This window comes from Pangasianodon hypophthalmus, chromosome 10 (assembly GCF_027358585.1).
Source record: "Pangasianodon hypophthalmus isolate fPanHyp1 chromosome 10, fPanHyp1.pri, whole genome shotgun sequence".
NCBI classification, from domain to species: Eukaryota; Metazoa; Chordata; class Actinopteri; order Siluriformes; family Pangasiidae; genus Pangasianodon; species Pangasianodon hypophthalmus.
The window spans coordinates 24,286,780-24,311,140 of record NC_069719.1 but is presented as its reverse complement, the minus strand read 5'-3'; the positions used below and the strand labels follow the sequence as shown (position 1 = coordinate 24,311,140).

General features: G+C 36.3%; 2 protein-coding genes across 2 annotated transcripts; both read right to left on the bottom strand.

Annotated features, from left to right (window-relative positions):
* Positions 1–1,972: 1,972 nt before the first annotated feature.
* Positions 1,973–11,801, bottom strand: ctsba (cathepsin Ba). Its single transcript, XM_026926430.3, has 10 exons — positions 11,670–11,801; positions 9,341–9,464; positions 9,077–9,162; positions 7,310–7,424; positions 7,052–7,167; positions 4,891–4,976; positions 4,672–4,818; positions 4,393–4,509; positions 3,985–4,113; positions 1,973–2,354 (listed from the first exon to the last, which is right to left on the bottom strand). Exons 2-10 carry the CDS (start codon positions 9,461–9,463, stop codon positions 2,281–2,283), a joined length of 993 nt encoding a protein of 330 aa, XP_026782231.3. The 5' UTR covers position 9,464; positions 11,670–11,801; the 3' UTR covers positions 1,973–2,280.
* Positions 11,802–17,956: 6,155 nt separating this feature from the next.
* On the bottom strand, positions 17,957–21,214 carry LOC113533835 (protein delta homolog 1). Its single transcript, XM_026926208.3, has 5 exons — positions 20,770–21,214; positions 20,496–20,556; positions 20,052–20,182; positions 19,747–19,888; positions 17,957–19,245 (listed from the first exon to the last, which is right to left on the bottom strand). Exons 1-5 carry the CDS (start codon positions 20,840–20,842, stop codon positions 18,495–18,497), a joined length of 1,158 nt encoding a protein of 385 aa, XP_026782009.3. The 5' UTR covers positions 20,843–21,214; the 3' UTR covers positions 17,957–18,494.
* Between the last annotated feature and the right edge of the window lie 3,147 nt (positions 21,215–24,361).

The following is a 24,361-nucleotide window of genomic DNA, read 5'->3' as shown; positions in this document are numbered from 1 at the left end:
CTCTTGATTTTATTTATTTTGAAATTGCAAGTCCATTAGAGGGACTCTTGTAACCTTGGGGAATTGAGAAAGATTTGCCAGAGGAATGGGCCAAAATTGAACCACAATGCTGCAAAAACCTAATTACTTCTTACCATCCCAACTCCGTCATTGAATACACACAGATTTGCAACAAAGTACTAATGTTGTTAATCTGTGGTGTCTGAATACTATTTTCCCCCGTGAGTTTCATTTTTTAAACATATCTTTGTACTGATAAATATGAACAAAAATGTATGTACTAATGTGCATAAACAAAGTCAAAAGTCATATTGTGTATTTATTTCCCCTCATTGTAGACTGATATTGATAATCATTGATTTTTATTTTAATTATTTAATGGCAAATAAAATATTTCAGATTGTTAGTTTGATCAAACTGTTGGTGTAATTTGAAAATGCTGATTTTACAGTCAGATTTGACTGAGTACAGCTTTTATGAAAAAGGGCCAGTGTCTATTTTTAAAAGCATTACACAAATAAAACCGATAAAATGAAAATGCAAAACAGACAAGAACCCAAATTCAGACCCTGAAGCTGTTGATGTACCCTCACTATCTTCTGTGCCATGAAGATATGTTCACCAATAAGCACAGGTGGACAATACTTAATTGTATTTAATTACTTTTTCATCCTTACATTTTTATTTAGACCTTCAAAGTACTCGTTACAAATCTCAAACATCGCTTCAGCTCTTATCCAGCCAGTGACTGTCTGCAGTACAGCAATCGAATGGGCTCAGTTTAGAATCCAATCATTTCAGTTTAGCATACAATCAAGTTCATCAATGCAGAAGTAAACTCAGGAAACATGTCAATTCATCATCGATGATGAACTTCATGCTATACAATGAAGTTAGAGTTATAGCGATCTGTGTGCCTTTGAATATGGATAAGCCATCTGACTGCAGTGTAGAGTATGTGGATGAGCACTCCTCAGCAACATATTTCAATATGCTGGAATAAAAGACTCAGACTTGCAAAGACGTATAAAATGAGGTGTCTTCTTTGCCTCCCTGATGGACTCCATCTAATCAGAAAGAGCATGTTGAAGTATGTTTCGCTAATTAGCTAACATTAACCTGGTATATATACACATTATATAACTGAGTTAGATAGTTTTATTTATTTATTTTGTTGTTGTTTGTTTTTTGCTAATTTGCCATGTTCCAAAAATGGAAAGCCTCCCCAGAAGACTGGAGGCTGTTATAACAGCAAAGGGGGTACCAACTCTGTGTTAATGCCCATGGTTCTGGAATGGGCATATATGGGGGTCCACATACTTTTGGCCAAGTCATAGTAAATACTGAGATTGAATGTTTTCATGCAAAACAATCTAGGTGCTTTAAAACAAAAAAAAAAGCACAGTTTTAGCTAAATAATCAAGGTAATAATTGACCCACTCTAACATTAGCTTGATACAGCATACTCTATTGCTATTCCCCATGTGCAGTCTGCACAAAGGGATGCATGCAGGCCTTGAGGTTGAGTCAAGCATGAAAATATTTCACTGCCAATTACATAGCTTTATTATTATCAAAGTGTTTTATTTATTTATTTTGCATAAAATACATTGGATAATATACATTGGACTGGAACTGCTAGTGTAGTTATTGTACCTGAAGCTACATGATCTTACTGCACTGCCACATACAAATTTATATAAGGATATACAAATTTATCAAAGGAAATTTTTCAAGGATAGTTCTTCATTCCCTCTATTTCCTCCCTTTTTTTAAATTCCCCAAATAACAGTACTTAAGAGGCCAAAAAGATATGTCATTATCACTTGTGCAGCCATTAAATTAGCTAGTAATATTATTCAAAATGATCTTAAGCTGCATAACCATTAACATACTGGTAGATTTTTGCAGGAAGTTGTGTTCTTTTTACAGATATAAAACAAACTGGATACATAAAACTATCACGTCACAATTTGTTTAAGAAACACAGGATGTGATATTTTATTTGAAACTTCTGCAGAATCACTTATTAAAAAGAAATACATGGTTATAAAATCAAAACAATGCCCATTTATTAATCCAAAACAGAAAGAAAAAAAAAATCACCATAAACTGCAAACTGAAAAATCTAAAAAAATTTTAAAAAGTAATCTTGAAGAAATGATAAAATGCTCCAATTTAAAAAAGAACTGTAAAATAATTTTTAGTTCTAACACGCCATATTTGAATGTCCTGAATTCAGATTTTCATTTTTCAACTTCTTTTCCACCTGTATAGGAACTACTTAGGGATACCAGCCACAATCTCAGACTCTATGCCACAGTGGTCCACACCTCTCAGGATCTTGAAATAACCTGAAACAGTAATACATAAAGCAATATAATTGATCAATCTGATTTATGTTATGGTTTTTTGTGATTCACAATCTATCCTGGGCATTTTAGTTCATTATGGTTCCCCTACTTTAACTCCCAAGTTAATCATCAAACTATGAAATCACGTCAGGTGTTCTGAACATGCAAAACAAAATGTGTCAAAATCACTGAATGCCCGCCCAGGAAATGTGTTGGAGAATTATTTTACTGCCATTATTCTGAATATGTAAACCTCTATGTGTTTTCTTCATTCAGCAATTACACAAACAATATACAACAAATAGGACCATTGAAGAAAGAAAAAAAAAAACACTCATTAGAAAAAAATTGAAATGATCACAGTATAGAGCATATGTGCAGTTTTCCTACTAATTTCTCTCAGTACAGCTGTCTCCTTCTGCGATGCATTACATTTAGAAAACGTTCAGTCCTTCACTTTTTTTCTTTTTCTGTTACACTCTTATTCTAAAGTAAAAATCAGTAATTGGTTGTAGCACTTTGACAGGGATTACAGCCTTAAATTCTTTTTGGGTCTGATGCTACCGATTTAACACCTCTGTATTTGGAGTTTTTCTTCAATTCCTCTCTGTAGAACCTCTCAAGATGTCAGATTAGATGGGGAGCGTCCCTGTACTAGTATTTTCAGCTCTCTCTCCAGATATATTCATTTGGGTTCAAGTCTGGGCTCTGGCTGGGCCACTCAATGCCACTTCCACATTGTCTTGGCTGTATTTTGAGTCATTTTTTATTAATAGGTGAACCTAATCTGAGGTCCTAAGTGCTTATGAGCTAGTTTGATCCATTCATCGTTTTCATCAGCAGGGACAGGAAGGATTCTCAGAATTGTGCAAAAGATCCATATTCCTGGTTCCTGGTTTCCTCCCTCATTCAGATTGCCATTCAGGCCAAAGAGTTCAATCTTTGTTTCATTAGACCATAGAATCTTTTCATTACAAGCGAAGAGTCCTTGAAGTGCCTTTTGGCAAAATACAAGTGAGCAGTCATGTAACTTAACTTCATGTACCTTAGCGTCTGGCCACACTGCCACAATGGCCTGCTTGGTGGAGTACTACAGCGATCATATGTAGCAGTCTTTCAAATTATTTTGCTGAGGGATTCTTGGCATACAAACACCTTTTCCTACTACCGAAATTTGCTGCGCTTCTCTTTATACTCCTTTCTAGCTTTTGCATTTTTAACCTGCCTCAAGTTGAATAAACCCAAGTTAAATAGAAGTTGAATAAAGCTAGTGCTCAACACAGTTAGCAAGACAAGAAAAAAAAAAAAAAAAAAGAGCATTAGAGGTGCACATCCAGACACCAGAGAGGGAAGAGCTGGGTGTAAAGTCAGACAAAGATAGTGAGTCCCCATCTCCAGCAATGTTGAAAGTACTCTGTAATATTAGCTAGGCCTTTAGACGCACCAGTAACTATAGTTAGCTGTATACCAGGAGCCAGGACAGTGGACATTTCAGATCATCTTTCTTGGGGCTCAATTTTCACTCCTGCTATAACATTTGACTCTTCGGAACATGTAACGTTTTGTTAAATTGCACCCAAGCCTCACAAATAATTTTGTTTACATTAAGAATTGTAGTAGTTGGTTTTACCATTATCACCCCAATCGGTGTTCCACGAGTTGGCAGCCAGCCAGTAAGGGGTTCCATTTTCCTCTCCCCAGCCTAGGATCTTGATAGCATGACCTCCTAGTACACCACCAGTAATGTGCTTATAAACACCTAGAATTTGGAACAGAAAGAACACCATACCTTGAAGAGCTTATAAGTGTGACTTCTTACTATACAAACAGTAAATCAGTGCTGATATCAGCTTCTAAAATCAACAGATGAAGTTGAACTAAAGGCTGCTCATGTTCCCAGGATTTATCACTACTTCGCTGAATTGTATATTCTAACCAATATACAATTCCAAACCACTTGACCAAGCTTCTAGCTTCAGACAATCAAATAATTTATTCACACACACACAATTTATTTCAGATGGGATTCATGCCTCACCAGACTTGTACAAAAGAAAGTCCTCATATACAGTGAAAGCTCCCTCCACTGGGCCATTACTGTAGAGCTCTTGCATTATCTGCTTCTCATCAGAAGCAACTCTGTAGGCTTGTTTTCCTGCAACAATAAAAGGCCCATAATCTGCCTCAATATTCACAAAGCAATGTGGAATGTTGTCAAAGGTGAAATTAACTACAATCAAGTATTTGGATATGTTAAAGGACCTTAGCTTGTATGCAGTTCACACTGGCAAACAGGTCTATTGATGTAGGTACTTACCAAAGTGCTTGTCCTGCATGTAAGAGAGACTGTAGCCAGGTTCACATTTTTCCTCGCAATTTGGAGTGTCTCCACCCTCCCCTGTGCAAGGAGGGCGACTGCCATTTATGTGGTGCTCACAGGGCTCAATAGTGTATGGCCGACAGCCTAAAGAACACAAAAGATCCATTTAACAAAATGCCACTAAAATTTTAACCATGTGGAAGAGTATGCGCTTACCTATATGAGAGTTATACAGTCCACCTGTCACTAGACCTTGATTAGTCCAGAATTCCCAAGCAGCAGAAGGGTACCCACCATTACATCTGAAATGGAAATAGAGCAAAAACAATTAATATTTGGGTCTCAATAGTTGACACCCCATTAACGTAGTACTCAATAGATATACGGGAACCAAAAAGGCTTTAGAATTTCTCAAGAAGCACATTTACACTTGTCAGAAAAAAAATCCCTCATCTTGTGTGTTTTCTTTCATGTTTTGCTGACTCCCTCCAATAGGGTTTTAACTTGATGGTATTCTTAATCTCTGGTCATCTGCTAAATGCTGTAGATGTAAGCCATTCATGATTATGAGGTGAAGATATCTTTAATAGAGGTTTCTATCTTCATACTACTGCACCATTCTGGATATACAGCAAACATTTTAATAGCATATTTCAGATAAGACAAGGTTTTTAAGGAATGTTCTCAATTCAGTTCAAAAAACATGAGGGGGGAAAATAGCAGGCTGTGATCAATTCATTCTGTAAAACCAGCTTCAAAAACAGCTTGTGTGGGTTCCTCCCCCTAAACTCTCCTCAAAGTTAAATGCCACGGTTTTGCTAGTACAACAGTTTATATGCAATGGAACATGTTTGCAAAATGAAACTGTTGACTGCTGCAAGTTTCACTGAAATAAATGGAAGTTTGCTTGCAAAATTTTGCTGACAAAAGGTGGTGTGACTGGATCTCTAAGTCACAGATTAGTCATTCAAATGTTTATAGTAAAGAGCAGAGAGCAGGTACAGGGTGATATTTTGGTGGATATAATTTTATATAGTCAAAAACTAAACAGACATCAACATATTTAGCTAAACAGGACTTGATATGAATATCAAAGTCTCAGAAATCAAAAGAAGCATTATACTTATGTAAGTATTTAAGTAAGTATCAATTTAAAGTACATGGGCCTCTCGTGGGGTCCAGCGAAGTTGCTAATGAACCAGCAGAACCAAATAGTGTAATTGTTGACATTACGTTACTGATTCCAGAGGGGAAAAAAAACCTGCAGAATGTTTTCCTGTACGGATTACCTCAAAAGCAATGATAGTGACATGTACGACCATGACTGTATTTATTGAGGAAGTTTTAAAATAGTTGAAACAATCTGTGAAATTACGCAAAAGATATCCGAGACAGAAGTAGTTAAAGTCTATTATGTAATTTAGTAACAGAACCAAAAAGTATTATTTCTTGTAATTAAAATTATAGAAAGAACTCCTTCTGTGTTCAACTAACCTGTGATTTTTTTTGAGGCCTTTGGATTGGTCCCAACACCAGAAAAGCTGACATTGTATTCTAATTTGAATAAATGTGGCTAAATGTGGAGTAGTGTTTCCCCCCCACACACACACACACATAGCTGATACTTGGGCTCTGGGCCCAGTTATACTGACGACTAGCCAAATTTATATTGGCCCATTAAAATGCATTTTATGTATTAATCTGTACAGAGAAATTAACACTGCAGAGATGAGATACTGTACCTTTGCTCCAAGGTGTGTAAGAGGAAACAAAAGCCTTTGTTTTCTACAATTTTTAAGGGCACCATTCCTTCGCAATAAATGTTGTGAACGATTGGTTATCTTTTTTGCCTTATCATAGTTTGGTGCCAATTTTGATAGTAACCAACGCTGGGTGCCTGTTCAAAGGTTCTCTGGTTAGCCATAACAGTTTTTCCCCCACCAATACTAGAGCCAGGTGGAAACTGCTGATGTGATTTGTCTTATCGGTTACGTTGCCAAAGTCCATCGGCAAACTGTGCTGGTTTGACTTCTTGCGAATGTTCTACATGTTACTACTTGCCTTCTCTGATGACATCTTTCCCTCTCTTTCATTCAGAATTGGAAGGGAAAAAAAAGTCTGTAGAGAATTGTATTTTTAATAATCAATTCTTAAGTTTCTTGCACTGATCTTTCAGGAATGCATCAAAATGCATTGTCCAACCTACACTTTTACCCCACCCCATAAAGGAATGTACTGTTTGCCCAAATTGCATGAAGTGCATAAAATGAACCCAGTTTTGTCTCCAAGGTAAATATGTTTTTAACACACTGTCATAATTCAGCAAGGTGCTTGGACTCCTAATAAGTTTTGTAGATTTACAGGTTTGCTCACTCACCCCTCCCCACAGTCAGAACAACAGGTCAGCAGGTCTTCAGAGGAGATCTCTACACTCACTTTGCCATTACTATGGATACAGATTCTGTCAGAGATTGCTTCAGCTGCTCCAAAAGCCTGCAAGTTAGGCAGAAAGTTACTACTCAATCTGCAAGATGCAGACAGACATGGAAAATCTAAATCTCTAATATGTAATCATATAAAGCAACAAAAAACAAAGAAAATTGGTTCAGTCCTTTTAAAAGCATAAAGCACATACCCAGCATGACCCACATGAACCCTGGTCTCTGATTTCTTTTAGAGTTGGGCAGTTAGGCCACTGCTCCCTGGGATCAAAATTTGCTGGAAGCTTGATGTCTCCAGCATACTGAACCCTACATACACACCAGAAAATGGAGGCACTTATCCCTTTGAAGCAGACAAAATTTATTGACTATCCATTTCAAATATTCATCTAAAATAGAGACCTACTGCAAACAAATGGGACAAAATAAATGGTATATTTCTGTTTCAATTGGTTCAACCATTACATATATATATATATATATACATACACACAATATATAAAACGAGTAGAGTAGGGGTGGACAAAATGACATATTTCTACAATACACAATATGTATCATGATATACAGGTTTGCTAACAAACAGCCAGCAAACCTGTTGTGTTAGTTTTTCACAGGTTTATTTCTGAGTTTGATGATGTAGACATTATATAAGTGTAACTAATTTTATGTTATATAAAAGGGACAAATTTTAAGAAAAAACTGTATGAAACTTTCAGTTCAGCTGCTTCCAATCAGTTTGTAATTGCTATGTGAGAAAAAAAATAATAATAAAAAATAAAAATCCCAGACTAAAATTGTTATTAAAAGATATTGTGATACCCATTTTCACTGCTTATCTTTGCACTGCACATCACAAACTGTCTGAATGCGTCTGTACTGAGCAATGCGAGAAGCAAATGAAATAAACACTGCTTTCTAATTTTCTGTAACATTATAATTCCCGTAAAGCATTCGATTGTACACTCTGTTGTAAGCATATTTTAATTCTTTATTTATTGTTCCATTCTGACAACAAAAGGTAAAAGTATCATTTTACTAAAAGAGGAATCAAGACATGCGATTCATCACAAGGGTCACGTAATGTCTGACAAAAAAACACATCATAAAGTGTTTCCTCTTTCACTTGCATGACATTCATTTTTTTCCCTGAACATCAGCAACTACAGATTTGACCTACAGATTGTTCTTATACAATGAGCATGTTTTGCTCATTCGTGCACATCACTGAGGACGCAGTGAAATTTCAGCCACCTGAAAGCTTCAGTTTGATCATTTTTGGCCAAAAGTTTTCCGTTGGCCAAAATTTCAGTGCATCTCCACTGTTAATGAAAGAGAAAAAAAATTCCAAACATTTTCAGAGACAAAACAAAAAAAAATTAAATAGGCTACAACACTAAATCTAACTCATTACAGTGACGTGTAACGTTAGTAAAAATTAGAATATGATTTAAAATGTTTGTTTGCTTCTCTCTTCTGTGCTGGCAAGAACAGACACATTGGAACAGTTTGAGTTGCAGCAGATCAGCAGTGAAAATATCAGCCATGTGGAATAATTTCACATTTTTCAGGGAATACCTAGTGTAAATTAGAGAAAACTAAAAATGCCAAGCCAGTGGAACTGTGATACAACACTGTGCTACAAAGTACTAGATATGTTGTAGCTTTCTGACATTAAATGGTAGTAGTTATCTTAAATTTTCATGTAAGTGAAAAGAGGAAACCAGACATGTGATTCATCACAAGGGTAAAGTAATGTGTGACAAAAAAAAATTTTAAACCACAATGTATTTCCTCCTTCATTAGCATGACGTTATTTTATCAGTATCAGCAACTCCAAACTGACCTACGCATCATTCTTATATAATTTAGATGCTGTCACAGGCATGATGTCTACAAAGACAGATTAATGAAGTTTCATTTCTTGGGTACATGTTGACCTTTCATAAAAATATACTCACATGACTGGGAGTTTTGGTCCCTTAAGCCTTGTTCCACACAGTTGCTTCACATAGCTGTAATCTACATTGCCAAAATTAAGTCCAGCCTATAGAGAAAACCAGACACAGTCCAAAGTTGAAAATTGATTTTCTGAAGCATTGATTGCCTTTACAAATTGTCAGGCTGTAAACTTAGCTAATCTTGTCTTAACATAATATCTACTTGTACTACTGAACCACCACCATCGTTTTACATAGGCAAACCATTTGAGTAGCAGCACTTACTGTCCATGTACTGTTAAACTTGTTGATATAGTTGACCATCTCATGAGAGAGCGGATGTAGATGTGGACGAGCCCAGCACACAGCCAGTGCTGATGCTAGGTACAGCAAAGACAGGCACCTCATTCTAAAACACAAACAGTTTGAAGCTCACATTTAATGTGTGTAACCACCTCTGGAATGTAACTCCTGACTGTCTAGTACTAATTGCACGAAAGTAGTCAAGTTAATGGGATCCGTTTAGGTTGCAGTTAAGCAGATAGATACGCTGTGCCTCAATTCACACAACAGCGCTAAGAAGCCATACCCGAGAAAGCAGACAAACCAAATGTGAGAAGCTTTAGGAACATATGTCAGTAATGGCAAGTGAGCTGTTGGCCAGAATGACTAAGCAACAACATTTACCACCAAACATGGCTTGATGCCTGATCGAATCTAATGCTTCCCCAGCTGTAAGCTGTTGTTTCTGGTCCAGATCATTGCTGAGATATAGTCTTATAAAGCATTGAGGCTGTGTTCTGCCAGCCAGATCATTGCCTCCATTTCACACCGGGATTCAGGCCAGAAAAAAATGGTAAGTGCAGGCTAGCTGAGTCATCTTGCCTTTAAATGTTCATGTGACACATTACACAACATGTACATATTACACTTCCTCATTCTGATCAGTGTGCATAAAGAAGTCTCATAAAATAACCCAATAGTGTTTTTTTTTTTTTTTACACTATTACATTATATATAAAAATGTTTAAATAAAACATACTCAAAATGCAAAATGAGCATTCTGTTCAAGTATTTTGGCTGAATTCTAACAGCATCACATTTTTTTCACTCCCCTGAAACATGTAATATTTTCTAATTAGAAAATAATACATCTTATCTAGGAAGCAATGTTCAGGATTTAATATCTCCATAAATATTATTCACACATGAAATTTGAGTCACATGTGAAAAATTTATATTTCCACAATTCATTTCATCATCAGGATATATTTAATTTTACATGCAATCTTTGTCTCACACACAATTATTTCCACATTATTCATTTATTTTCTCAATTCATTTTTTTCCATAGGATTTATTTATTTCCATTATTTCATTTATTTTCACGTGTGATTTTTTTCCCCCACACAGTTTATTTTTACATTTACATTTTTCATTTATTTTTACATGCCACTTTTTCTCATGACTCATTTATAGTGAGTCACATGATTCAATTTTCAATTTTCATATTTTCTAAGTAAAAAAAATCCTTATCTAGGAAGCAATGTTTAGGATTTAATATCTCCATAAATATTATTCCCAGCCACCTGAAATTTGGCAGATATAAAGACAAACTTTTTTTTTCTTTCCTATCAGACTATAAATACTTAGACCTCACTACACAAGGCCAGATTTTTGTGTTTTGTTTTCTTAAGGGGTCTTAAAATTGGGGGGTAAAAAACAAAAAATGCTAAATTTTCAGACGTGAGTGATTTTAAGGCTTACACACCCCACTTTAATAAACACAGAAGCTAAAAATCATAAAAAAAGGCCAAATCTGAGGTCTGAACAACCAATAAAATTTAGGATATTAACAAAATTACAAGACCAGCTTAAATATTTGTGTTACTTTCACACGCCCAGGTGGTGCTGTAACATTTTTCTGAAATCTGGCAACCCTGGTTAATATCAGCACCACTGTGGAAAACACACCTGCTGTATCAAAACAACGGCATCTGAGGAAATGGCCGTCAAAAACCGCTCAAAAAGACCTGCTGTGTTTGGTTTGACTCTCAAATACCTATTACGGACCTGTTACTCTAAATATTTCCTAGACATTAGCCTATAGCATAAGTGTAATAGCTTATCCAATGACTTTGGTTTGTTCGTTATTAATGCTGTCGTGCCGCACCCAAATCTACTGGCGCGAGCCGCTGCTGCAGAGGAGGCGACACTTTCTACTAACCTCCTCTACAAGGCTTTTTAGACTTCTTTAAACTTATTTAGACTCTTTAATCCTTGACCTGGTGAACTATGATGACGATATGTTTTCGATAGGAACTACAAAACACTAGAAATACCTTCCTATCCCGAGAAAAATCAATGTGGCTTCAAAAAATAAATAAACAAACCAACAAACAAACGCAAATTTAGTCCAACCCGATAAAAACATTATACACTACAAACTCATTACATAAACTATTGTTTCCGTTTACAGTGCTAAAAAACAACTATGTACATTTTTATTTACTTAAGCTGAGTTAACCTAAGCCTGTTAACAAAGACAAAATATACAAAATGCAGTTAATGAATATATTTAACAGCTCATATATGTGAAGTGTTACCAGCTCACCTGGATTAGCTCTCCTTTACGCGGCGCGTGACTTGCTTGTGCTAACTTTATCTCCGCGAAGTCATGTGATTAGTCATGTGCGTTTCTGACAAAGGCAGGCTGGAAACGAAACTGGTTAGAAAAAAAAAAGACTTCCGTCAAAATAAAAGCCTGAAAATACGTCTAAATTGCGAGAAAATACAAAGTAAAAGACATTATGAAATTAGGTACACTCTGTATTCATATGAAACTTTAAGAAAAAAAATATTGGTCACCAATACTGTGCTTGAATTATTATTGTAACCCTATATTTGTGAAACTATCTTTTGGTTGTATGAAAAAAATATTGTGTGACACTGTCCCACATTACCTGAACATGATAGATAAAGTTGTAATAAGCTGTAAATCTATCATTACCTCAAGTTACGCAAACATAAATCATAAAGCTACAGTGGATACAGGTTCGGCTAACCTGGATAGTTGAAGATTAATTTGGGGGAAAAACATTGTATAGTCTGAATCCAATCTTCAGGGTCCCAGTTTTTGTGAGCCTATGCCCAGGTGTGTGAAAATCCCAGGCCAGCATCGATTTCTGAAATGCTCAAACCAGCAAGTCTGGCACCAACAAAAGTCGCTGAGGTCACATTTATTTTTTCCCCAATTTGATGTTTCATGTGAACATTAATCAAAGTTCTTGACCTGCATCTGCATTCTTTTATGTATTGTGCTGCGGGTAGAATAATTGCATGATTGAGCAGGGGTACAGGTGTTCAGGTGAGCACAGGTTGTTGTGTGTGTCTATACACACACACACACATACACACTCACACACACAGAGTGTGTGTGAGAGAGAGGTACAGACCTGGAATGTTGCCAACAACTCGTTTAAAAAAGGGATTTCCAACAAGGAAACAATAGTTGAATTTTCAATATTGAGGAAGAACATGCAAGTAAGAATGTCACTGTACTTTGGTGCACATGACAGTAAAGTAAACTGACACTAAGATCATGTGTACTGAGCGGCAGAAAAGGAGAAATGTGGAAATCCAGCATGGTCAAAACCTCATTCATCCATTCATCTTCGGTAACTGATTTTATCTGGTCTGGGTCACAGTTGGCCAAACGTTCTAAAGTGACAAACACAAAGATTAATATATGTGGCCTAATGATAAGGTAGAACAGCTTATAACACCAGCTTTGTGGAATGAATTTGCTTGATGGTTTCCGTAAAGTAAAAGTCTATTCTTTTATTTATTCCTTATTTATTCATATCCAGAGTGTGAGGTCTGCAGTCATCATTTCATAAAGAGAAAAACTTATGCATTTTAAAATGTCATCCAGGTATGTAGCTGCCTATTCTGTTTATTTAAAACCATTACGCTGTTTTATATGAAATGTTCTGTCTGGCTATAATCCTTTTTTTCATATTACAATGAAACACTTTTGTCTGTAATTGTGGCACCTTTATAGCTTGTGTAAAACTTTATGATCACGTACTTTGTACATACTTTGATCAGTACTTGGAAACCACTAGGTGCTGCTGAGGATGACCCACATGGACAGCCTAAAGATCAATGAGATTACTATGGTACCACTTAGAAACCGTAAAGATGGCTTAGGACTGCAATTGTTACAAACAGTTTTCCTATGTTGGCTTAGGACTGCAATTGCTATGAACAGCTTTGCACTCAGGTCTCCAACATGGAACAGCTGATAACATCAGCAATATAGCTTTCTATTTCTATTTCTAAATTCATTAGGTAAAAACTATAATGAAGTTAGAAATACCTCTGATGCTTATATTCATAAGTTGCTCATAAGTTCTTTTTGACTACATAGTACACAATTTATAGTATTTATAATCACACTATCTGGTGTCAACCAGATGAGAATGGGTTACCTTTTGAGTCTAGTTCCTCTCAAGGCTTCCTCCTCATATCATTTCAGGGAGTTTTTCCTTGCCACCATCGCCTCTAGCTTGCTCATAAGGGATACATTTCTAAATGCAAAATTTATATCTGGAATTTATACTGTACAGTATATACTGTATACACTGTATATGTTGTATACACACAGCCTTTTGCCACCTCAGAAATGTCAAAATATCACTAAGATAAAAAGTATAATGATATAATGTCACTACATGGTGCAGAATAACTAGTTTGTGCTTTGGTTACCTGTAGCCTGAACAGACTGCAGCAGCCAGAGTCTTTACAAGAACCAGAAAGTTTGATCATATCACCCCCGTGTAATCCACACTGCATTGGCTCCTCGTAAAATTCTGCATTGATTATAAAATATTACTAATGACCTGTAAAGCACTGAAAGGTCTTGTCCAGTGAGTGACCTTTTGTTCTATTACTACTAATTTGATTAAATGGTGCAGGCTCTTTATTAGTACCTAATATTCACTGTGTGACTCTATAGTATACAGCTGTGGATGAGTAATGACTCATAATCACACTATCCAGTGACACCAAGACGAGGATGGGTTCCTTTTGAGTCTGCTTTCTCTTAAAATTTCTTTCACATGACATCTCATGGTGTTTTTTTCTTACCACTGTTGCCTGTGGCTTGCTTATTAGAGACAAATCTAAATCTATATCCAGATTTCTGTAAAGCTGCTTTGTGACAACGTCCATTATTAAAAGCGCTATAGAAATAAATTGATTTGAAAAAATTGAATATCCTTACTTTTTTTTCATACCATTACTATGCAGTTGACACTCAACTGAACCTCTCTTTCCTCCCTTAGTCACTCCTGTTTCTGCATGGATCTCAAGCATGTCTGGAAGACATCCCGTCATGGATGGCAGCTCATCAGCTGAAACAATCCAAGCACGACTGAGCTGCTATACATCCATGGAGATGGAAGAGATGTGGTTTCTGCATCTTTCAGTCCTATTATCGGAATTAGAGTTAATGTTTGAAATAATTATGCACCCTCTTTCTTTAGGCAGAACACACAATTTGCAGCTGTGTCCTTTGCCCAGTTTGTTGTTTTCTTTTCTTTTTTTCTTTTATTTGGACTGTGTCTATCAGTCCTGTTGGAGGAATCTGGTCTTCTCTGTCCATCAGGCTGTTGGAGGAGGCATGGCTTCTACATCTATTATTCCTACTGGTGCAGGCATAGCTTCTGTGTCTATCAGTCCTATTGGAGAAGGTGTGGCTTCAGTCTTAATGGAGGAGGGATGGCCTCTGTGTCTGTCAGTCACTATTGGATGAGAGGTTTGACATCTGTGTCTCTCAGTTCTCCTGATGCAGCCATGGTTTCTATGGTTATCAGTCCTATTGGAGCAGGCATGGCTTCTATGTCTATCAGCCCTATTGGAGGTGACATGATATCTTGGTCTATCAGTTCTATTTGTGAAGGCATGTCTTCCATGCCTATCAGTTTCTATCAGAGGAGCCATGGCTTTTGCATAAATTAGTTCTTTGGGAGGGGGCATGTCAGCTGTTCTTCAGTCTTAGAGTAATTTGCCTTAAATTGTGTCATCCTTTTGAAAAAGCTCTCAAGGCTATCAAGGGGATAGTGAGTCAGCTCAAGCCACCTTTCCTTGGACCTGAGGGCAGGAGCAGCTATGTGATTAGGACTTTTTCACTGGGTAAAAGGTCTCGGAGAGATCTGTTGGTGTCTGACTACATAATCCTCCCTAGATAATCCCTTTGTCCCACCCTATGTATTGTCCTCCTGCAAGTTTTAAAAGCTACTGTCAGTTAACTTTGGCTTTGCAGTAGGGTAGTCTTCTACCAGGAGCAGCTGTCTGTTTGTAGCTTTTCTGTCTTTCGGCTAAGATTAGTTGTAGTATCTGTTCTCATCACTTTGTCACACATACTCTATATGAGGACTTCATAGAAAACTTTTTTATTTATTTTATTTATTTTTAGTTTCAAAACTTGCAGCTGTACTCTTTCACCAGTTTGTTGTTTTTTGTTTTTATTAGGACTATCTGTCATTCCTGTTAGAGGAACCATAGCTTCTGTGTGGCTTCTGAGTTGTGGCCTCAGAATATGAGTGACGTATGACATAAACTGACAAACCACACAAAATCACACACCACACATGAAGATCACGCAGCTGCACTATGGATATTTTAATTTAAATGATTGAATAGTTAGTGTCTTCTTAATTCTGCCTTCTTTTTTAAAGTAATATAGAGTATATTTCAAACATTGGCAGTTTAATGGGTTTTTTTCCCCACTTCAAGCACTGAACAAATGTAATTATTCAGTCTTTCATTGCTTCTATCAGTGAATTTAATGGAGTATAAATCTGCCTTCAACCTTTCACTTCAGTTTCCCATAAATGTTCAGAAAAGGATTTTAACATAATCCAGATCAAACAAACATTAATCATGATGCAAAACTGCATTTCAAACATGTAACATCACACCCTGAATCTTTTGATTTCACAGCAGTGTAGCCACAAGATGGTAGCAAAACATTACAGACATTTTGGCTGCAGCATCAGTGATAATATAAAACCATAACTGTATGCATGTATTAAAGATCAAAGAAATTTATAAGATCTCATAATCAAGGTATAGAAGGAAGAAGTTCAGATAGGCTTACTATACTCAAAATCATATTTTACACATAAAAGTGGCTATACAAGTGGCCCAGAATATATACAAGATGAAGACGTTATAGCTACAATGCAAAAGTTACTAGTTCGCAAATACACAAATATTCATTTCAATTTTTACAGATGTTTATTCATATTATAGTTATCCCAAAACTAAAGTTCAGTACTCTTGTAGGCTAATCTGAAGGGTATAGCAAGTGTCAAAATGTAGGTAAATGCAGAAAATAATGAAAGAACCTGAATATTATTTGAGGAGGGAATGCTTTTATTGTGCTGTAAAGTGAATCTCTTTAGTGGCAGTTTGTAGCTTGCGAATGTACTCAAGCATGGGTTGAATGAACATTTTGTCATCATCAACAACACTAAACTAAATAATAGAGATGCGAGGCTGTCAAAAGTTTGAACAACATAGACTGAATGTATATTTTTCATTGTTGGAATTCATATTACAAAGGAGTATGTCTGAAACTTACTTAGCATAGTAAATTTTAGTTTTCCTTCTCCTTCATAGTCCAGTAGACTGTCTAGATTTTTTTTTAAAGCATCGTTTATCTTCAGTATAAACTCTTAACTAAATATCTGTTCCTAATAATCTAGGATAGAGTATTGCACCACATTACACTGCCAAATACATAATTTAAACACTATTTATTTAACACAGGTTTAGTCTACTATCTAGTAATACTGTACATTTCCATTCAGTTCTTGTGATGTAAATTCCTAGGTGACCCAAATAGATTAAGTGATTAAAATAATACTAATGTTCAAATCATTAAAACCACTTATTTAGCCTTAGCCATTAATATTTTGTTTATTATCATTCTGTCTGGCCCTTTTACTCAACTGTCTTTACTGGGGGGAAAAAGAGGAGAAGGCTTTTTTTTAAGCTTTCTGTGTCGGAGCGAGAGTGCTGAGGGTAACTCCATGTCTGAGCATCCTGCCCTGATTACTCAGTGTGAAGCTGTGTATTTTTAGAGCACATATAACTATTTTCATAGCTTTTCTCCATGGTGCGTGAATAAACAATTGCTTAGAGTTGTCGCTGCAAAGGTTATTTCTTCCCCAGACCAGATGTTTTTTTCCTTTCTTTTTTCTATACAGACACAGATTAGTCTCTTTGTCCATGCTGGAAGCACCTTTTTCTAGTTACCTTTCTCTTTTTGTTTTATATATCAGCTTACTAGGTTGCTGTGAATAGTGTCAAGAGGATCCTAAAATCATGATAATTTGGTTAACAAAAAATGTTTTCTTTAATTTTTACAATTTTCTACTATTTTACAATGATAATGAAAACATTAATATAATGAAATAACACATACGGAATTATGCAGTGACCAGGAAAGTATCAACAAATCAAAACCATTTTATATTTTAAATTCCTAACAGTATTCTTGATTAAACTTTGCACACTCTTGGCATCTTCTCAACCAGCTTCATGAGGGAGCCACCCAGGAAATCTTTCTTAATATTTCCCAAATTAGCCAAGCATTTGTTGGATGCTTCTCCTAAATTCTAAATAAAAACTACTTATTTGATGAAGTAATTTCATTTAAAATAAAAACTACTTGTTTTAAGCAAATACTACAGATTTCAGAAATAAATGTGTATTTAATATGTCTTTAAAATGTAAACTTGTCTTAAAATGTTTTTAATACAATGAAAAATATGTCCAATCCAGTGTTTCTAGAAATTTTGACTGCTATGGTACAAAACAGCACAAATATATACATATTTTTTAATCAGTTAATGGTTTTATATCTCATAACAGCTCCCATTCAACATGTTATTGTGGTTTTCAATTACTATAATTATAATAAACCTATAATGAGGTATATACTTCTTTGAATTATGCTGTACAAAGAGGCTTGTTTCAAATTATCCTTGTTCTCCTACCAGTACAAGTTCTGTGTGTCAATACAGAGATCCTAATTTGCTTTTTTTTAAGTTTACTATTTGGATGTGGTATTTTATCACTAACCAAATTTGTGAAAATATAACATCTTCAATTGTTAAGACTGATATGAAGAGCTGTTTTTATTTAGACAGAGCTACGAATGTACACATGATTGTAATTACTGTATGCAACCATAATATATAATCTACAAAAATCTACTCCTAGCCCCTGAAATAAATATTTTCCTAAACATTTCCCAATAAGACCCATACCCTAATTAACCTAATATTCATATACAACATCTAAACAAGTAACAATAGTCTGTTGCTCACAAAACCCCAAGAACAAGTGTCTGGTGGTCCAGCTGTTATATGGTTGTGTAGTGCTTCCCATAATTGGTCAGTTTAATTTTCTCAGGCAGGATGATATGTACAGAATGCTCCGTGTCGTTGGCCCTTAGGAGGAAGTTTCTCTGTTTGCGCATAAGCTGGCTATACTTCGCATTTGCCAGCCACGTCTCACAGCGATTGAAGTAGATGATGCTTGTGGTACCCAAGACCACCAGGCAGGTGAGCAGACCCAAAATCGCAAAGCAGATAACCTGGCTACGTGTGACCAGCGGACTAGAGGCATGCACCGACTCTTTCTTGGTGATCTTTAGGAACTCATGCTCAGGGTGTTTCAACAGCTTGTTGAAAGGATGAGCAGGGAGGCTATAATGCTGGGGAGGATGGCCTAGGTCTGGTGGTTTAAACTTGGCTTTCGGTTTGAATTCATGGATTTGAATGTCACACAAAGGTCCCGTTACACCGGGCGGACAGATACATCGAGTTCCACTGCTAGTCTCAGTTAAGCAGGTACCCCCATTCCTACAGGTGCTGTCAGAGCATGAAGCCAGAGTAATGTTGCAGATGGGGCCAGAGAAAGCAGGAGGACAAATGCAGGTGTAGACTAGTCCATGATCAGTGCATGTTCCGCCGTTTAGACATGGGTTGGACTCACAAGCGTCAACACCAATCTCACAGAAATCTCCAGTGAATCCGGGAGTACACAGGCAAGATGAGTGACTGTCAGATCCATTACTATCCACACAGGTTCCGCCATTCTGACACGGAGAGCTGAAAATAAAAACAGGGAATTAAAAAAAGAGAAAGATTTAAGCAAACCGTTTTAACTAATTGTTTTACCGCTCTAACAAAATATGATTTTGTATTTATCTCTTCCATAGAATGAATATTATGACACTGCTCATAAAACTTGATTTGTGTGAATGGCTAGTTGTTACCTTACAGAAAAAAAAACAGACGCAGGAAAAACTACCATTTTGATATCTCAGGTGGCTTATTATTTGATTATTTTTAATTAATACGTACTGAGAAAAGCCATTAAATGCGTCAGCAATATTATCAGTTCCATATTGTGGATTGTTAAATTATATCAGGGTTTAATTTTGTGTATTGTTGTGGTGAATTTGGTTGTTGTTGAATCACTTGCTTATGGGAGACAATGGACCAGATTACTATAACACTAATGCAATAAAAAAAAATAGCGATATAAATATTTATAGGATCTTTTTTTTTTCTTTCACTTTTTTCAGTGTTGAACAAGATTGAGGTTACCCATTCAATAAACACTGTCCTTTCTTCAGCTGGCAATTTTTGCCTGTGTATCCAGGAGGACAGATACAGAGATATCCACCCTCTTCTGTTTCGATGCAGGTTGAATTGCCAGAACAAGGCTTTGATGAACACAGATGGCTGTCTAGAGACAAAATAAATAATTCATCTTATCATTCATTGCATACATTCCTTAGTCACTGCTCTACAGTTATTATCTTGATAACTGGATTTGGAGGTCATACTATGCATAACTGCTGAAGCAAGTCTTCAGGTCCAGTGACTGATGATCAGTAACTGAGTCTCACCTTGGTTACATTGACTGCCCACCCAACCCTGCTCACACATACACTGCCAAGCTTTTTCACATGTTCCATGAACGCAGCCGGGGAAAGGAATGCACTGCTCACATGTTGCACCCTGCCAGCCAGGGTTACACCTTGAAAAAAAAACAAACATCATCTGAGTGATAATACCTAATATCATTCTATAATATATACCTCAGTCGCATAAACCTCAGCTGTACATGATGGCAACAGTTTTCCTCATTTTCAGAGACTCTCTTCAGAAATTATGCATCTACAGTATATATACAAGATATACAGTTTTATTTTTGGCCAAGTTTGTGAAGTTAAACATAGAGTTAACCTAGATGCATTTTCCATGTTCTACAGTTACTGTTGCCATGCATCATAACATTTTAGGAAGCTAAAGATAGCACATCCAAATACATATTTAATGCCTCAACATACCTGCACTCTCCATTGTCACAGACCCCATTGTCAAGATTGCACCCAGATTCGCATTCTGCAGCTATATATAGAAATGCATTGGAAAAAAAAAAAAAAAAGGTTAACATGAATTGTGAATGATTCAGTGTCGTGTAAATGTGTTATTCTCTGTGAGCAATGCACGTTTCGCACGCGCGTATCAGTAGACTTTTCAGGAATATCCATAAAACTGTATGCATTGATAATCGGATTTGTATCTGTCTAGTGAATACACAAAACCAAGAATAAGATTTACCTTTGCCAAGTGCAGCAAATCCGAGCAGAATTGAGCATAAAATCGCCAGGCTCAGAAATCCACACATATACATCCTCAAATTTGGGTTAAGTCCTTGTGCTCCTGACGCACATCTCAATTACGCAAAGTTCCCTCTCATCACAAACACTCAAGACTGAAATAACGCACTTCCAAATGCTTTCTTCTTCTCGTTCCGTCCAAACATGCACAACGCTCCGAATCAACAAAGTGGCACCTTCAGCATCAGCACGAAAAGTAGCTCAGAAATCTTGCACAGCACTAATGCGCACAATAAAGAAGATCCATTTAATCTCGGTGCTCCTGCGACTTGAATAGAGTTTTGTTCTCAGAGCAGCAATAAATCCAGCAAGCATAAACGCACAGTGCTTTATGAAGACACACACACACACACACACACACACACACACACACAAACCGCAGCGTCCAAAACGGGCTCCTCCCAGTTGAGACTCGAATGGATGTGTCCAGCACACCCACCTACTGAATGACCAGTGCCAGGTTGGTGCCAAGCCCTTGGAAAATGATACTCTCACTCAAAAATTTCCTTCTCTGAAAAAAAAAGGTCCAAATCTAAAATGCCTGATCCATGCTGGTGCCCTACTTCTGGTTGGAGTTCTCATCACTACCTGGAAACCATTCAGTGCTGCTGAGGATGACCTGACACAGATTACTGTGGATGGTACCACTTAAAAACCATGAAGATGGCTTTGGACTGCAATTGATACAAACAGTTTTGCTATGATAGCTTTAGGACTGCAAATTGCCACGAACAGGTTTGCACTCAAGTCTCCATCAGTGAACAGTTGATAACTTCAACAAAATAAACTTCAGTTGAAAACTATAATGACTTTCCTGGTTACACAATTGCACTTGTTGACCATGTAGAACACAGTTATAGAAAGGATTTATTTATAATTGCACTATTCGTTAGCACCCAGATGAGGATGGGTTCCCTTTTGACTCTGGTTCCTCTCAAGGTTTGTTCCTCATGTCGTCTCAAGGAGTTTTTCCTTGCCACCGTCACCTCTAGCTTGCTCATTATGGATAAATTTATAAATTTAAAATTTATATCCTAAATTTTATATTTCTGTAAAGCTGCTTTGTGACAATGTCCACTGTTAAAAGCAATATACAAATAAAATTGAATTGAAATTGAGTTTTAAATAATCTGTGTTGCTGTAATCTGAGGCATTCAGGAGGATAATAAATTTAAAAAGCTTTAATATGATGAAGGCCTTAATGATTAAAATGTGTAGGCATGTTTTTATTAACTGTAACTATGACTGAATAGCCAAGAGATATTAAAGGCGTTTTAAATTTATTACCCACCTGAGTGCCTCGGATTTCTTCAACAGTACTCTAGTAGGATCCCCAATCTGAAGAGCACCAGATGGACATTTTTCTACACCCGAGCAGCACTCTATGCAATCTGGTTTTTGACTGAATAATGTGATGCTGTTCAGCAAAAAGGAACAACCCAAGGGTTTGGATTTATAAATTCTAGTTTGTAAATGTACAGTATTTGTTTTATAGCCAAAAAAAAACTGTTATTATTTTTAAAGGATTGTTTGGTAAAAAATTAGGCTATATCGTCCAACAATGTTATTATCATTATGATTATCAACTAACTCATCATTTCACAATAGATTATTCATAGATCCATGATTATTCATTCAAGAATATTTCTGTATTTTTCATTCCTAACTAAAACAAATCTCCTATGGATATTTTATGTGACTGAACACATACTGTAAGCCCCAAGGTGCAATTAAATATTGTTACAGGCTCCACACTAAACTTGAAAAGAATTTCTATGACACTAAGGGAAACTATTTTAAGGCGAGTCACTTGGAGTGGCTTGCGATTTCTTTCAAAATATCAGTTTTCCTTGTAATGATCTCACCTATTTGCAGAGTGTTGGTGATCAGGTTCCACCATACATGAAACCAGAGCTAAGCTTCAGGTAAAGATAGATGCAAATACATAAGTGTATTTGTAATGTATTTATAAAACCAAAGGAAGCTGGCCAATGTATAGTACCGTGAGGTCAAATTAAGCATAATATACAATAAAAGGCACACCATAAAAGTTACACAAAGTTACACACAGTAAAAGATAGTACATACAACAATAAATACTATTTCAGAAGACAATACACAATGAACATCTGGGCACCATAATTATTACACTTCAATATCATTTGTGCAAATTATTACTTGTGTAAAAAAAAAAGGCAATTTGCATAGTTGCAAGTTGATGAGCCAAATTTGTAATCTTGCCAAAAGCAGACAGATGTAGCCCGGCAGAAGATGGCAGTGTGCAACATTGATCTAGTCCCACTAGCTGTTTGAAAATGTCAGCTTTTCATTTGCCATATTAAAGGAGAGGCTTCAGCCATTGATTTGCTGTCCTTTGATCTCATTTGCGATCTGTCCTTTCATGCAGCCTTCCCCCACTCCTAAGGATGCTCCAGACTTGATAGGGAGCTATGAGAAGCTGCTTTATGTCTTTGAGTGATGGCCAGAAGAACAAGGGGGAAATAAACAAGCAAGGGGGAACCATGGTAGCTTGTCAGCTCAAGGTTAAATCATATGTAATTACAGCTCCAACTCCGAGGCACCAGTAATATTGTTAAGGCCTATTACAGAGTAATCTTGTTTATGAATCAGCTGTGCTTAATTCAAGTAGTGTAGAACTGAGCTCTTGCCAGAGCTGCTGTCAATAATTTCAAATATTCTTGCAGTGAGGCAGTAGGTGAAGATAGCTATATAAATGTATCTAAATTATATGGAAATTTCAACTCTCATTTAAAAAGATGTTTTCAAGTCACATATAATTTGGTTTAGGGAATTGTGTTGCTGTGAACACAACCTCTAAGGGTGAAGAATGGATGTGCTTAAGGAATCATTATCTATTATATTATGCCAGTGGGGAACACGTTTGTATAATGTGTTTTTTTTTTAAATTCTACTATAGATGTACAATTTCCCTGGGCCTATTAAAGTCTTTGCCAGAAAAAATTAAAATTTAATTCTGTGAATTTTCTAAAACAACACATGGCTCATTTATGATTAAAAAAATACATAAATAAAACAATGATTTTCTAGAAAACATGTCAGACATTAGTTAACAGTCTAACATCTAACTTCACAGGCTTCCCTGAATTAAAATGAAAAAAAAAAACAAAAACTATAGAGTAGATGGTTCAAGCATGCCTGCTTTTTTTCACTGGACTCTTATGCCACTCACATTTAGATAGCCTAAAATCTCAGAACAGAGTCTTTATGGAAGGTTTCTACCTGACATAAAATATTGTAATATTGTAAGCAATCTTATCAACTTCATATCAAAAAAGTGGTTAGTGATTTTAATAGCTCTTAAACTACCTTGCATATATATCAATGAGATGCAAATATATCAATGTTGTCATTACTACTAAATATTGAACCTACCTTTGTGGTAGAATCAATAAAACTGCTTTCAATATGGGTAGCACAGCGGCACAGGGGGAAACATTGATGCCTCATAGCTCTAGGGTCACGAGTTTGATCCTGAGCTCAGGTTAAGGTCT

Bases quoted from the DNA above. Each gene is read 5' to 3' on its own strand.
- ctsba (XM_026926430.3), bottom strand. From the start codon at position 9,463: ATGAGGTGCCTGTCTTTGCTGTACCTAGCATCAGCACTGGCTGTGTGC. The intron at 7,425-9,076 runs GTGAGTATATTT...GTGTGTATGTAG, and splicing joins GGACCAAAACTCCCAGTCAT to GGTTCAGTATGCTGGAGACA. The intron at 7,168-7,309 runs GTATGTGCTTTA...CCTAACTTGCAG, and splicing joins GTTCATGTGGGTCATGCTGG to GCTTTTGGAGCAGCTGAAGC.
- LOC113533835 (XM_026926208.3), bottom strand. From the start codon at position 20,842: ATGTATATGTGTGGATTTCTGAGCCTGGCGATTTTATGCTCAATTCTG. The intron at 19,889-20,051 runs GTGAGACTCAGT...TTTTGTCTCTAG, and splicing joins GGGCAGTCAATGTAACCAAG to ACAGCCATCTGTGTTCATCA. The intron at 19,246-19,746 runs GTAACCTCAATC...TTTTATTTTCAG, and splicing joins GGACAGTGTTTATTGAATGG to CTCTCCGTGTCAGAATGGCG.